General features: G+C 39.4%; 1 protein-coding gene across 7 annotated transcripts in view; it reads right to left on the reverse strand.

Annotated features, from left to right (window-relative positions):
* Positions 1-15902, reverse strand: part of PPM1A (protein phosphatase, Mg2+/Mn2+ dependent 1A) — a 34347-nt gene that overhangs the window by 13423 nt on the left and 5022 nt on the right. For 3 of the 7 annotated variants that reach the window (XM_048066267.2, XM_048066266.2, XM_048066273.2), the window contains exons 2-3: positions 5828-6679; positions 3946-4063 (exon numbers count right to left, since the gene is read on the reverse strand). In XM_048066267.2, coding sequence (XP_047922224.1) covers positions 3946-4063; positions 5828-6661 — 952 coding nt within the window. In that variant the 5' untranslated portion in view covers positions 6662-6679. Of the gene's footprint in view, positions 1-3945; positions 4064-5827; positions 6680-7127; positions 7263-9172; positions 9347-10087; positions 10173-15902 lie in introns of those variants that run through there. The other 4 variants (XM_048066269.2, XM_048066268.2, XM_048066272.2 and 1 more) reach the window with 3 other exon arrangements.

Genomic DNA, 15902 nt, shown 5'->3' on the forward strand with positions numbered 1-15902 from the left:
AAACGATAATTCCAGATAACATACCAAGTTTCCATTTTATAATTTAATTAATGAGGTATGGCAAATTGAATCTTTTAAAATGAACAGTTTTACTTTTTAGTAAAAAAAAAAAAGTGAATTTTTGTGCATGCAATTGCTTTTCATGGCTGTGTGTGTTTACAAAACCAATCAGGTCTATTTGCAGTCGGGCTGTGTAAATTATTTGCAATGTACACTGGAAACACTGTCTAGTCCTCAACCAGCGTCAGACTCTGCAACACAAAGCTTTAACCTGGCCAATTCAAAACCTACATTTTAAATGTTTAACACCACACACCACAGGTACCTTAAAAACTTGCAGTTCCCTCAAAAATCTATGGCCAAAATTCATTTTACCATCTAACATTTAGTAAATAATCTAACACTCATAAATCTGAATAAGAAGCAAGATCTCAGATTTGGTTTGCCAAGTTCCTTTATTGTGCAATTTTGAACATCTAGTATATTCTACATTGTGCTAGAGCTAGAGTTCTGCTGTACAAAAATAAGGAATTTATATTTTACCTATACTACACAGTTTCACAACCTGTAACTGCAGTACATTTAACATACAGTCTCCACTAAATGAATACATTTATATTTTGAGAAAACTAAAGATACAGACTGAATGAACACTGATGACACAACAAATGGAGTCGGTCTGCTAGCTGTGTTTAATTTATTGGAATACCTTCTTTCAGTACATCTTACAAGCCCCCCTCCCTCTTCAATTTACTTTTAAACCTTCTATACATTTTCATGGCATCATGTACTGGAAAAATGTACTTACAACCCTAAAATAAAGGATTTTAAACATATCTGCTTACTTCATATTCTGAAATAGAATTCCACACAAAGTTTAAGAAAAAGCCAAAGTTTCAATGTTGTGTAAATATGGGAGGGAACACGTAACAGCTAACTGAAATTTATTTATCTCTACATAGATATAAATATTGCAAAGACTATCTATTACTGTATGCTTATATGTAGTAAACTGAGAACAGAAAAAGAACCGCAGACAAGTGTCTTTTTAGAGTCAACACGTCAATAACTCACATATTAGTGCAAATAATAGCAATTCATTTCGGAATGACTAATTAGGATGTAAACTACCAGGAAGTTTACATGACATTTTAGGAGAAACACTGATTTATTGCAAGTAATGGCACAACGATGCTTCTCCACACTTGCTTCTTCTTCCATTACTATCTGTTGTAGCTATCTGGACCACAAACACATCGAGAATTGATAAAAGGAGAGTCCAAGGTGACACAGTGAGTAGAAAGCTCTCATTTTTTTAAAAAACTGAATCAACTCTCCTTGTTCAAAGAATGATTTGGGCTGGAATGGACCTCAAAGATCATCTAGTTACAACACCTTCTTGTTCAAGAGGCCCATCAGTAATAAGCCCTGCTCAGTCTTAAAACTTGCACTACTACCTCACAGTATAAAGATATGTTCTAGGCCAAGGGAATAAAAGCACAACCAGGAAAAATGCACATTAGTAAGCATCAAATCTTATTACCTGTTAGGACTACACTGAGTACCAAAGTGCAAAAGAACACATTATATGCATTTTTCACCAGGTTTCTGCTTTAATGAATTTGAACTTTGATATTACAAATTAGTAAGAGAATTCTAATAGTAGTCTTTATATTTTCTAGATCCTTCAGCTACAGGTTAGGCTTTTAAAGTCAAGATGCTTGAAGTGTGGCAGTGCTTATGTAAAGAGGAAGAATATTTACTGTAGTGTTGAAAACCTCAGAGGCTGTAGCAGTCTTACCTTACCAGCCAATTCTACCTAATCCATTTCCACCAAGAAACAATATAATTGCACAAGAATTATCAAGTTAAACATAACAAAATTAATCGACACCTATACTTGAAGTTCTGCTTTATTTCAGCCTCTCAACTTCCCTCACATGTAAGAGCTAAAATGACAAGTTCTGCCTACAGCTGATACAGATTACCGTGGGGTTGAGTAGTGTTTACTACATGTTCATTAATTTAAATATCTTTGTGCAACAATAGACAAAAGACAGAGGACAACTCTAAAAAGAAGTAAAGACCCTTGAGGGGAAGTACAATGCATTTCCTCAAGTAGTTCAGATAACATGTCATTAAATTAGTATTAAAGTGCTTTATAACTACATACAGAATCCTTCTGCCTCTATTCAAGTATGACACTTCACTCATTCCTGAAATGTTATATTTGTATAAATGGAAAGAACTGGCAATCAATTTCATTGTATGTACCATAACCACATGCAGTTCCAGTGTTAGGTTCTTCATTTACTGAGGAGTCTGTACAAAAGCGTTAACTTCCCCCACTGTTAATATTCTTAAGGGTACAATGGAGTCAGCTGAAACGCAGCCTAAACTTGAAGCTATCTTCATATTCCATGTCATGGGTTTGTCTGAAGTAAGACAAAATAGCTAAGGTATGAAGGTAATAAGGTAAGGTAATTAGGAGAGTTAACACGCTATAAATTAACGGGTGAATTTACAGCATACTTGCTCTTCACCAGTTCTGTGAGTGGGCCTATATAGTGAGCTCTTCAAATGTCTGCTGTTCACTGCTCTGAAATGGAGAAAGCCATCTGACACTCAACTCATGCAGTGCTACCGTACGTGTGGATACTCCTGCTACGCTGTCAAAAAGATTCACACTATAGCTTACTGTGCATCAACTTTTCCTGTTAGGGAGAAGTTATATAAAACACAGAAATGCTCTGTCTGGACATTTATTCGGGGGCAGAACAGCTGTAGTTTGCCAAGACTCAGGAACAAGGCCTTCGAAAAAGGCAGTACTTCCTGAAGGAGCACCTACAAGGTAGCAAGTGCTTTAAACTGCACGTTAATTTGTCCGAACCCAGAATTCCCACATGAACAAGCCCTCTGTGAAACTTCGGAAGTTACACTTTGCATTACCTTCACACAAATTAAGGAGGAAAAAAGTGCACAATATATTCCTGTGGCATACTAATCACTGATACCATGTTGCTAAGTACTCTGTGTATCGTGCCGCATATGCTATTAAGGATTCTTGCAGTATATGTACATAACTAGACTGGTAACATACAGGTCTAGAGGAGTCCACTTCAAAAATAGGCTTAACCTATGCAAACAATGCATACGGTTGTGTCTTATGTTTCAGAAACAAAATCCAAGCTGTGATCATCTTTAAATATCAAAAGGCACTGTAAATCCAGTTTTAATGAGAAATCTCTTAAATGAAACCGATTTTAAATGCCATTTTTAGTTAGGTGAGCCAAAACACCTAAGACTTGCAGTTTCAGCTGAAAGTTTAAGAACTCCAGAAATACATCTTCAATAATAATTTCAAAATTTTGTTTAAAGATGTGCTCCCAGATTGTGCTCATCAGGAATGCTTAAAGATTAGCTTTAACAAATTTCTGACATACTTTCAAGTAAGTATACATGTTACCAGGTGCCTTTAAGATGACAGTGATTAAGCTGTAACCCTACCACAATTGTGTAATAAAATATTTTTCTGGCTAATTTGCAGACAGAGCTACACAGAAAAGTGGCACTCAAATTACCACCTTCGTAGACACTTTACAAGATATTCTGACTATTTCGTTTAACTCCATGTAACAGGAAGAGGGATTTACTGGTCTGAAGTTAGTGCTGTCAATGGACTCATGAAGAACACCGAGCACAAATGAATCCTCTCTGACACCCTGAACAATTTTCATGGCTACAGTCTGCTGCACTTTCATAGCAGAATTTTGTCAGGACATACAGCAGGACTGTAAGAGTGCCTTTTTCAGAGATGTACACTAGATGGCCAATGGCACTTGAAAGTCTATTAAAAAGCCTGTATACAATTAGTTGTTGGAAAGGGAAGGGGGTCAGGGGGTCTGTTTAGAAACAAAGTTACTTATTTTTTTTTAAATGATCCACCTTCTACTCTGCTTTCCAGGTACTTGTCCAACTCTGCCTCTCTTTTCACCGCCTCTGGTGATACCTTTGGTGCATTCGGAAAACAGATCAATATCACACTCATGTTGTCTCGACTTCCCTGGTGGAAAAGAAAAAACGATTTGAGAATGCATACATACCAGATTAAATCCACATCAAAGCATTTTACACACAAGAATTCACCAGTCGTGGTACTAGAATACAATTTTTGTTCCCACAGATTATCATCACCATTAACCTTATTTTTTTTTTCCTCCCAGAATTCCAGAAATCTACTTTTTGTAGTTTGTTCAGTAAAAACTACCTTTTAAGTCATTATGTTCTTTTCCACTTCTGGGTCTGAAGACTATCTGGAGCCAATTAGACAGCCTGTTGTCTTTTTAAAAATGACATTACTAGTAAGTGATGTGCAATTACAAAGCTGCGTTCCCTCTTGTTTTAAGGGAACACTGATCATTCTGAGAAAACAGTTGAAATATTAAATCAGTAAACAAAACCTGTACTGCTTAAAAACAGTACATAAGAAGTTGTTGAATTCAGACAGTGCTTCCACCTAAAAACACTGCTATTGATTTTTTTTTTTTTTTTCCCCTTTTTAGAAAAGACAAATTACAGGTTAGAGTATCTGTTAAAAGACCAGCTGGAAGGGGCTCTGGCCTTTACAAAAGCATTCTTTGAAATGGAAACATTTAAAAATTAAACGCAACTCTAATACTCAAATGTATTAGAATACAGACACCTTCTGCTCAGGAAAAGTAACCGTTTAGTTTGCTTTCAGTATCCCTGAGCTCTTGCCTATAAACACGCATCTATACGCTTAGCGGTTAATGCAAATTAAATGCAAATAAGATCAAGAACAAGCAGAAATGTTTTAAAAAGTATATATGGGTGTATGAAGAGGTGCTGACAACTGGCTACTGCAAAGTTTACGGCATCCACAAGCCAGTGTTCATTCCCTTGTTTTCAAGGCTACCAGAAAAATTGTAAACAAAACTATATGCATGATTAATCTTCCAAAGTGTTGGAAAGTGATTCCTTTTTTCCAAATGGGAAACAATGACCTTTGTTGCCATGTGGCAAGAGCTGAGATGCTCTCTTGCTTCTTTAGTATCAAAAATGTTGGGCATTTTACATTATGACTTACAGCGTGCCTTTGGAAAATTAAGCAATAAGCCATGAAACTAAGTATTTCAAATCTCTTAACTGCACCATCCTACAGCTTGTTAACACAAGGTGGAAGTCATTGTACACAAAATTGCATAGATTTGTTAAACAAAACAGTCCTATCTTTTCCTGTGTTAGCTTCACAGCTGTATGACAACACTGAATGAGAAGTACAGTAATTAAACCAGAACAAAAGCTGACTTTGGAAGTCAGAACTTCATATAATTGAGAGAAAACTTTGAATTGTAAAATAAGAAGTCAGGGTTCAATCATTCTGCATTTACCTTGATGTAATTACGGCAGTAAAGTTACCATATGCCCATGAGAGGAAGGGAAAAGCGGGAAGAGAAAGAATATCTTCTAGTCTGATGAAAGAGTTAAGGTTTTGTAAGGTATGTTGTGAAATAGAAAAGGACAGTTATTGTCCTTGACTTGCCCATACGCTCCCATTAGCTTCTCATTTCCCAGGTATCACAACATATCTGTACATGATTTTCAACTCTTCATCAAAGATGCATACCCCTACTGTTGCATGCTCGCTTCCCCTCTATCACCATTTTTATAGGGATCATAGTAATTACTTTCAAGGTCATGTTAACATAGAACATACTTATCAACTGAAATCAAAACTTATTATTCTTAACTCATTCATAAACATCTAATAGTTAAAACACAAACTTTTCCTCTCAAGTCTTGCTACCTTGTACAAGCAGGTGTCAACTATCTCATTGCAAACTTTCTCAAGGTCATCAGTGACTTCAAGTCTGGATCTTACAAAGTCACACAGCTCTTCATTTCCCATAACATCCCAGATACCATCGCAAGCCAGTATGATGAATTGATCATCTTCTTCTGATCTCTCAATTTCATAAACTTCAGGCTCGGGTGAGACTAGCTGTTCTGTAGGACCTTTCCCATGGACACATTTGTAATCAAAGTCTCCAAGCGCCCTTGAAACAGCGAGGGAACCATTCACACGCTGAATCATTACAGAGCCACCTGCATTCTGTATACGCTCTTTCTCCAGTGGATTACTCGGTTTGTGATCCTGCGTGAAGAAGTGAACCTTCCTGTTTCTACAAAGTAAACCTCTCGAGTCTCCACAGTTGATGAAGTATGTGTGTTGGGGAGAAATCATGACACCCACAGCTGTTGACCCACTTCTGTCTGCACCATGTTTCTTCTCGGAGATGACTCTCATGTGTTCATCAATTTGCAGAAAACCTGTTCTGATGCCGCTCTTTACACTTTCCACAGATGGGGGCCCATCTGGCCCTTTAAAATCCTGGTTGCTTGTGATGTGATCTAATAAATGCTCACAGCAGTACTTGGCAACCTGGGATCCAGCGTGCCCGTCATATACAGCAAAAAATGACCATCCATCAAGTCCGTTTGGCAAACCAATCACAGCTGTATGTGCATCCTCCATTTCAACTCGCCAGCCTTGCATACTACTCAGACCGTAACGAAGCCCATTCCCTTGCCCTTGGGCATTATGCTTCTCCATCTTTGGCTTGTCTAAAAATGCTCCCATGATGACTTGCCTTCAGTTCTGAAAAGAAAGAAAAAAGGATTAAGGTATTATTGAACATAAGTAGTAAATAAATTAATGGAAACTATTAAATAATAGAAAGTGCAAGTAATGCTAAGATGGCAAAAACACAAAGCCTAATTTTCTCTGAAGTCAAATTTGCATGGTTTTCATCTCATTTAAACAAGGACATTGCTACTAGCTGAACTGTACTTTTTTTTTTTTTTTTTTTTTTTTTTTTTAAGTATTTTCAGCTGTCATACTTGAAGAACTTTATTCCACTATCATGCATTGTTTTGGTAAAAGTCTCTAGTATCAGTATATATAAAATGAGTTTGATATAAAATGAGATTGGCACACATCTGAATAGTAATGTTCCCCACAATTACTGGCCAAGGAAAGAGTTCAATGTTTCCAGGCCAGTGACATTCCCTAGACCCCTACTGCCCGGCCATGAAGTACTGCTCACCTTCTGTTTTTGTGATGGTGGTAGGTTAACAAAAGGAAAATGATTAGGTTTTCCTTTGGGAGGAGGGGGGGAGATTTGTTTGTTTGTTTTTTAAGCAGGTAAAGCGATCTGGAGAGTCGAGATGAATGCCAGAGCCTGCATAAAAAAAGTGACAAGACTGGATAACTAGGAGCAAGACACAGAAGGAACAGAGCAGCTGTCCCTTTAGGCAGCAGCAAGCCATTAGCATGGCTCAGCCATCTTGTGAAAGCTCATCCTTAGATTTTCAGTTAAATTACACAGCAAGCTTCTCAGATGTCTGTGCTGCAGATTTACTTAAAACCTTAATGTATTCATGCTTCAGTGAAAGACAACTACCCCTGACAAGTTTAAAGAAGCCTGTTCAGAAATAAAAATCACACGTTGTAAATTCATGCTGCTTTTTTTTTTTTTTCAAGCCAGCCCAATATATTGCACGCCCAATCCTCCTCCACCTCAAATCACTGGGATGTGATGCAGCAAATATTCATGCTTAAGAAATGAAGAATTACATTTGCAAACTGACTGGTTTATCCTCATGGCTCTCACACCCTACCCATCCAACCCACCCTTCTAATCCACATCAGTTTATTTGAGCATTCATTATTAAAAAAAAAAAAAAGAATCACACAAAATAGGTCGCACATTTTACATACTTGCAAATTCAGCAGGCACCAAAGAATGTGCAAATCACTGTTATACAATACTACGTAAGGGAATAACACAAGCTTTTCTATTGGAAGACGGCAGACAAAAAGCAACCGAGATGAATCTCAAAATAAGATTTTACCCGAAGCCCTAGCTAAGCTGCTGTACTAGGAAAGAAGTTAGTTTACCAGGGATTTTAGGAGGTTTTACCGTCTATGTGGAATATGTTAGATCAGCTCGCTAAGTGATAACATCACTTTTTGCTCGCATGTTACTCCAGCACATCCCCAGCTAGAAATGAAACCGTGTATGCAACAAAGCCTTCCAGCATGTCTCCTCCAACCCACTATCACCCTTTCTGAAACATCTGTACGTGTTAAAATAAACAGGCAAGAAGTGTTTATATTTGATCTCACCACGACAGGGATCCAAATGCGAGGCACACACGCTGGTTATACGCTTTTGCTCACATGCTTTGCTAACAAAAACAAAAGCCACGCATATTTCAGCTGCATGGAGAGAGATGTCAGCAGCAGTACACCTCTGCTTCCTCTCACGCCAGCCCCTGCTCTTCGGTTCTGGCTCTTCTCAAGGGAGCACGAAATAACCATGCCCAAGCAAACTTGAACTAGGCAGCAAAATATGGTGCACGGCGCTCTCGTATCCTAAGCGCATGCATGAGGTTCACGTTACTGCAGTTGCTAGGAAAAAATACAACTTAGATGTTTTTATCTTGACATACAGCTCTAATGAAGTCAGAGTGATCAAAATAATTACAGAATGCTGCCATAGATCAAACGGGGAATTATTTCACGGAACAGGCTTCTTATTCACCCCTCGTCAGCAGGAGAGTTTAAACTAATGTATAGCACTTTCTTATTGCTGAAGAGATCACAAAACAGAATTCAATTGTCTCACCTGAATTTAAAGCTCAAAAAGCAGAAAGTGCCCTGGCAAATGCCACATTTTGCAAAGTATTTTTTTTTTTTATTACTGTGTTTAAAAAACAACCAACCAAAAGCACTAAGACAACGACATAGTAAAACCAACCACAAATTTGAGGCAGAAAAAGCAGTTTTCCTTCAAATCTCTCACATTACTAGGTACCCAATACTCAGAGTTGTGCTCTGGAAGCTGTTCATCCCCCTCAGTAGTTCGTCACCTAAGCCACGATTAAAAAAACCTCAATGAATCTGCTCTCCATTTAAAATCAAGCTGCCTTATCCCTTCCCAGGAGGCAAAACGAAAGCTGTTGCTATTCTTCTAAATTAAGCCTCGGAGGTGAGATGTTGACACATGATTCTTCGAGGGTGTGAGCTACCCACCAGAGATGTGAATACAACCAGAGAGCAGGATAACCACAATGTGGTCACACATACCTTTTACTTAGGAAATTATTCAGAGCCCATGGCATGAAGTATTCACCTTCTGGAAACTGCAGCAACAGACCGCAGTTACCTTCCTCGCAATGCTCTAGCTAGTCGTACCTCCACCGTAACACCACTCTACACCTGGAGGCGTGCAAGGCCAGGTTCTCAAAATCCTTGCTGTATCTAAAGGGAAAGCATAGTTTACTCGCAGGTAGGATGAACGTGCCAAGCCTTCGACTCTTCCACAATTTCAGTTCATGTTCAGAAAAGTGGGTTTAGTAGTGACCAGTTTGTGAATTCCTAGGAAACGCAGGCTACCTGCTACTTCCCCCTTATGCAGTCTTAAAGTTACCTTTTTTTTCTTTAAGTTTTAAAAGAGCAGAAAAAACACACAGACTGACATAAGAAAGCTATGAGGCCTCCCTACTAAAAAAAAAAAAAAAATATCTTAAACCTGCTCTTGAGTCCCTATCTAGAGACATCTTTCACACATCACTGCCTACCTAACTCACCAGCACTTCATCCGTTCTTTCACGAGGAGCTGTGAGCACTATGCTGCTTAAGCCAGGATGACACCTTTAGTTAAGCATATATAACCACGTATGCAAATCAGGCTGACCTACAGCAGTGCAAGCAACCAAGTTACAGCAGGACTTCGTTAAGTAACACCACTAAAGACAGAGAAGTCAGGCCCAAAAGAGTCTGCATGCACCCAGACTCCAAGCACAGCTTGGCTCACCCCTCTTCTTCAGTTCTTTAGTCAGCTGCAGCCATCTGGTCATCTTTGGCACTGGGATACCCAACCTGGATGCCTCCACTTTCAGGATGCTTGAGCAATGTATGAACGACCAACAGAAACAGACAGCATTCCTATCCCTACTAAAGCCAAAGTCAGAGAAAATGCCCTTGAATCTGGAAGCTTACCGGTGCATTTACTGGCGAATGTAAACCTCCCGTTGTTTTTTCCTTAGAGGAGGACGAATCTGTACAGTACGACAGCAGCAGTGCCCTGTAGGAACATCAGAGGTGCAAGATTTTTTTCAGAAGGGTAACCAGAAGACCATCAGGCACTGCAACTGTCACAGCGACCGGTCAAACAAACCACAGTTTTAACGGAGGCTGCCTCTTGGTTCACCATCTCAGTGCCTATGCCTTCCATTAGTTACTCCTGAAAGAAAGAGCTTTCTGCAGTCAAAGTTCCTGGGTTTTGGCTCCCAAGAATAAAAAAATCAGAAGCCTCTTTAATTATTTTTTTATTTAATTAAATGATTTTTTTTAATTAAAAGGGAGACTGAACATTCTGCATAAATATGCATACCCAGGGGTGCATCTACGCATCTATGAGTGCATCTGAAGCATGACTTCAGAAACGCTGACTCCGTAGAGGTCAAGCTGAAGGAGAACCTCTACAGCAAGTGCATGAAAAACTCAAGTCGCAGTTTGCAGACAGAAAAGCGAGAGTACTGTACAGGCCTAGAAAAATCAACAGAAGTAACAAGATCTGGGATAAAACACAAGGGTGCCAAAATTCAAAGGACTGCAGCATTAGAAACAAAACTGAAATAATGAATGGAGCATGCCAAAGAGTCAGTAGCTAAAACCCTTGAAAGTAGATGCAATTGGAGAACTGAGTGGCAAAGAAAAGGAGGGTAATTAGTATACCAGACCATGGACAACCACGGACAACCGCAGATACACCAGTGGAATGCATGAAATCCCTTTGCCCCTTTATTTGTCCCTCAAATTATACTATCCAGTCAGTGCAACTGTATTAACTCCTGGTACACAAGAAAATAAATTCTATGTATGCTTTTTCATTTGCTTGAAGGCTCATATGAACACGTCTTAAATTGTTCACAAAGGATAATCGACGTAAATCCATATACCCCTGCAAAAACCTTATGTATTTTTCCAAGATCTCAGATTATGAACCGAGCATTTTGTCCAAGAAAAGCCACCACCCCCCATCTGAAGCTCATACTTTAACAATATATAATTTAATAATCCTTTTAAAACAATGCTCGAATTGTACTCCTTCCACTAGGATAAGCTGCTTATACGAGGCACACTGCAGCCGTAGCTATTTGTCCAACCTAAGCTGAGAAGTGTCCCCATACTACAGTTTCCTGGAACAATTCTCCGAGTGACATTATGCCCTGTATGCTGTAATGAGCACGCATAAAGCAAGATTACAAGCTTTACTTGAACTACAGGACACAGAAGAAGTCAGCAGCAGTACGTATAATTTGGTGAATAGAAAAGGGGCATCCAAAGCCTTCGGCTCCAACCTGATCCGTGGCACTTTCCCCCTCCCGCCTTGGACGCAGTAACCAGTCAGGATATAATTGTGCAGGCACGGAAACATTTCTCAAGTTAGCTCCCGCTGAATGAAAATCTGCATCCATACTGGAAGCCCCAAATCAATTAACATTAACAAATAACATGTCAGAGATCATCCCAGGGATCAGAAGAATGACTAAAATAAAACAGAACACGCGGTCGAGGAGACATAATTACACCACAGTCATGGGCTGAATGAAGTCATGAAAAAGCTTCTTGCCAATGAAACTATTTCAAAACTATCGGAGGCTATATGATTGAGTCCTGGCATTCGTGGCTCAACATCAATGAAGTACTGAAAATTAGAGCTGACGTTTCTGAATGTGTACTTTCAAATGTAGGAATAGATGGCCAATAAAGAGACACGTGAATTGGCCCCAAAAAAGAAGTAGGACAAGAAATAAAATGCAGAAATTGGGCTATTTTAATAAACCATTTCACTGAGCTTTTATCTATTTAAAGATAGCTCCACTTTCGGTTAAAATCCCCTGTTCTTGCTAGGGGCTGACAGCCTTTCTGAATGCCTCCTCATATTAAACAGCAAAATATTTTCTCCCACTTGTTTTCCTACATCGATGTATTTGTTGTTTGCATTGGGGTGATGACAGGACTTCGCAGAGGATTGGTAAAGCCTCCAAAAGTTTTCTGGAACACAGAAGGCAACCATTCCCAAGCTAGCACCCCGCCTCCAGCAACACGTTTCACCTTTTTCTGCTGTTATCTACCTTTTCTCCAGACAACCAAACCTGTTCCAAGGTTAAACGAGGAGCTGTTATTCTCATCATGCATGTATGCTGGCTGAGGTCCAGACTTTCTCGAAAGATGTTTGTAATCTGATTTTCCAGAAAAGAAAGTCCTGAACATGGAAAAAGATAACTCATCTAACAAATTGTTCCTGCAGAGATTTAGAAAGAGGGTGATGTAGCTTCAATATTTCTTTATGGAGTTCTTTTGCTCTGTGGTCAGTTACTGAAGAAAATAACTTATTCCCAGAATCACTAGGACCACGGTTGGGAATAGAAGAATCACTAAATTGATTTTGAGAGGAGATACAACTTGCATCCACAAGTACCAGTTGCTCATCAAGATCCTAACAAGACCGGTACCCTCAGAAAAAAAAAAAGGTAATATTTCTTGGCCCTGAGAAATTTCTTGATTATTTCTGAATATTTGTACTTCAAAGTAGAGGTGGGAGAGTATAAGAAAAAAGCACTAGGCAGCAGTATCAAAGTACAAGCAGCCCAATCACTAGGAAAAAAATCTCTGAAAATCAATGAGCTAGCTGCGCACAGTCATACACTGCTGTGTGAGCAGTAGGAACAGAATGAAAACCCCAAGGTCCTTGCTTGAAAAAATTAATAATCAGAAAACATACCCCCGCTGGTGTTTAGCTGCAGCCCCTTTCTGGTTATACAACATTTTCCAAAGATTTCTTATTTAAAATGTGTTGGAAGATAAACAAAAGACACCCATTTTAGACACCAAGATTAAACAAACGCTTTGTTAAGAGTACACAAACTCCTGCAGACTCCAGCCAAAATTCAAAGCCCCATTGAGGAAAGCACTGTAGAAAGGAACTGTGAGATCCAAGGAAGCTACAGTCTTTGCAGACAGAAGTTGGGAGAAAGAAAGGCCTTGCTCCATTTTATGTTTCAATAAACGAGACGCAGTAAGATTCAAAATTTCTCAAAGATCAAGGCAAGCAAGTAAAAATAAGGGTTCCCATCAAGCCACCCACGTTTATCAGAACGAGCATATAGTGATGTGCAGTTACTCCAACAGAACCAGGCACAGCAATACAGTTTCACCAGAATAAAAAGACTTGTACAGGAAAAGGGGGAGAAAAAGACAGCATGCAGAAAATTGGAATTATGCTGTCATAAAAGCTGAACTGCAATTTTTCCCCTATTTGCAATACCAACAAAGTATTGCCACTAGCACCGTAATATTACTCCATTCCTAGACACAGTGGCCCTAATATCCAATTCTGGAGTACAAATAAGCCTCAAAAAGTCCAAGAACTGAACAGACCTGATCAAATGCTTCAAGCAACAGCTAAATAAAACTGTTCTTTAAACTTCATTCTTCTGACCTCTCATTCACAGCTTGAAGTCTCAGCATCTTTGTTCCCTGCTAGTATTACCAACCAAACACTATTTGCCATTTACAGAAAGATATTCTGAAGATTCATCGAGGAATGTTTTCTTTAGTGGAAGAACTGCACTATTTCACTGCTATTTCTGAGTCAGAAAGAAAAACAAAACAAAACGGCATTTGCTTTTTATCAACTTCAGCTAACCTCACTCAGAAGAATCAGGCAGAATTTGCGTCCAGCCCTCGCCACCGCTACCCAAAAGAGGAAAATGAAATTCTTGGTAACAGACCTCGAGCCCAGAATGGCTTATTAGGACCAGGACTGCTCAGGTTCTTCAAAGGCCACTGCAGTAAAGTCAAGCGACTGCAGATTCCCCCTCCCAGCACCCCACAGCGTTTTAGCTAAAGTGTTAAAATAAACGAGGAAAAATATGCTGCATGGAAAGAGGTCCTGATGGGATTATCCACTGAGACTACAAAAACAAAGTGAGGCTTGAATAACAGCAATTAAAAAAAAACAACCGAACATCAAGTGCATTAATTGAACCATTCCTGAAACACAGGAGAAAAAAAAAAGAAACACTACAAAACTACACACACACGCTTGTGATGAAACAGTTTCCTACTCAGGAAACTGCCACTTTTTTTTTTTTTAAATAGTTAACGTAATTGAGAATTGTCACTTGTGGTAATACAGATGTAGCTGTGGACAAGTCCTTACAGCACCGCACCACCTTTCTGCAATGAATGCTCTTGCAGTGTTTAACTGATACCCTCACCACAAAGGCTGTTGTGCTACTACTGTTCTATACAACCCAAAGAAAATCAAACACGTGGAATCATCACCCCATCTCCTTCCGAATTTTCGGTCTTTATGTCTCAAGCTGTACGCAGCCAGTACACGCCCGATGATTAGAAGATATTTCCATGAGGGTCACAAAATCTCCCGCTTAGCCAAGCATTATTATGAAATTATTTAATGTAAGATACATAAGCAATTTTCCAGACTCTTCATTTTACGAGAAAATATTTGCGGTTCTCATCACAGCAACGTTACCACGATTCTGGTGAGGATATAGGAAAAGCAGCACGCGGGACTTCAAACCTGCTGACTACACATGAGAATCAAATGGGAATAAAATAGGAAATGTTCTGAAGTGCACAGCTGTAACCTGGCTTTGCTTGCAAGGAAATTACATCAAAACTATGCCAGAAGCACATTAAGACCTGGAAGTCAAATCCTCAAAGCTTAGGAAAAGCTGGAGTTTGTTCATTTGTACACGCCAAGAGCTTTTGTTTACAAAGTCATGTTGCCCTCACATCCCCAGCATTCCTGTCTTGTTAAAAAAAAAAAAAAAGGATAGAGAATGACTGCTGGAGTAAAAGTAGATTATTTTTTTCCCCATCAAGACAATTTAAAAATAGACAAAAAGAATCCAAGAGGAAAAATAAACCTGCTGTAGTCCTTGCAGAAGGCTTTCTCTGAGGGTCCAACCAACTACCAGGCTCACCTCTGGTACCACCAGCGCAGCCAGAGCTGATGGGGTTGCCTTTGATGGACAAGACAGTGAGGTGATGCTCTTCTGAGTCCAAACCTGAGCTTGTTGCAACTCTAAATATCTTGGTCACCAAACTAGGATGTTGTGGAATTCACCTGTTTTTCAAGGTTTAAGCAGCGTGAAAACCAGCAGTTCCTGAGCTTAAGGGGTCTCACTTTGCAGCCCCAGAACCGTTCCCTACAGACAGGGGGAATACAAGATCTGTACGAAGGGTCTGTCCAAATACTTAATGTATTTGATTAGGGGAACCAGAAAATTATTTACTGATAGAAACTGATTCTTTCTTCATGAAACGTTCCTTCAGCCTAATACTTAACCGCTTACCTGCCCACATTTCTCTGCATTCTGCACCCCTTCCTAAAGATTGGGTTTATGTAACTTAGACAACTGGTGAATTCCTTATAATCATCTCCAAACACAAACAGCTTAGGCACAGATTACATGGTTCTCATGGCTACTGCATTTTAGGGTATTTCCTTAATCTAAAACCAGCAGAGGGTTGTGCACAAATAGCCACGATACGCGGCCAAGAAGGATACGGATTGGCATTCAAACTCCAGACCCAAAGTACAGACAGCAGTTAAAATGAATTGCACGCATAGCTACAGAAAATCCTTCAAGTTACAGTTGAGACCCAAACATGAAAGCACATTTCATCCTCTGGGTCACAAGCCAGCAAGGCATGTAAGTATGAGGGTTACATCATGCCTCTGCGTAGTCCCACATAATTCAGCTGCACATCGCCT

Source organism: Anser cygnoides, chromosome 5, assembly GCF_040182565.1.
Source record: "Anser cygnoides isolate HZ-2024a breed goose chromosome 5, Taihu_goose_T2T_genome, whole genome shotgun sequence".
In the NCBI taxonomy this organism is placed as follows: Eukaryota; Metazoa; Chordata; class Aves; order Anseriformes; family Anatidae; genus Anser; species Anser cygnoides.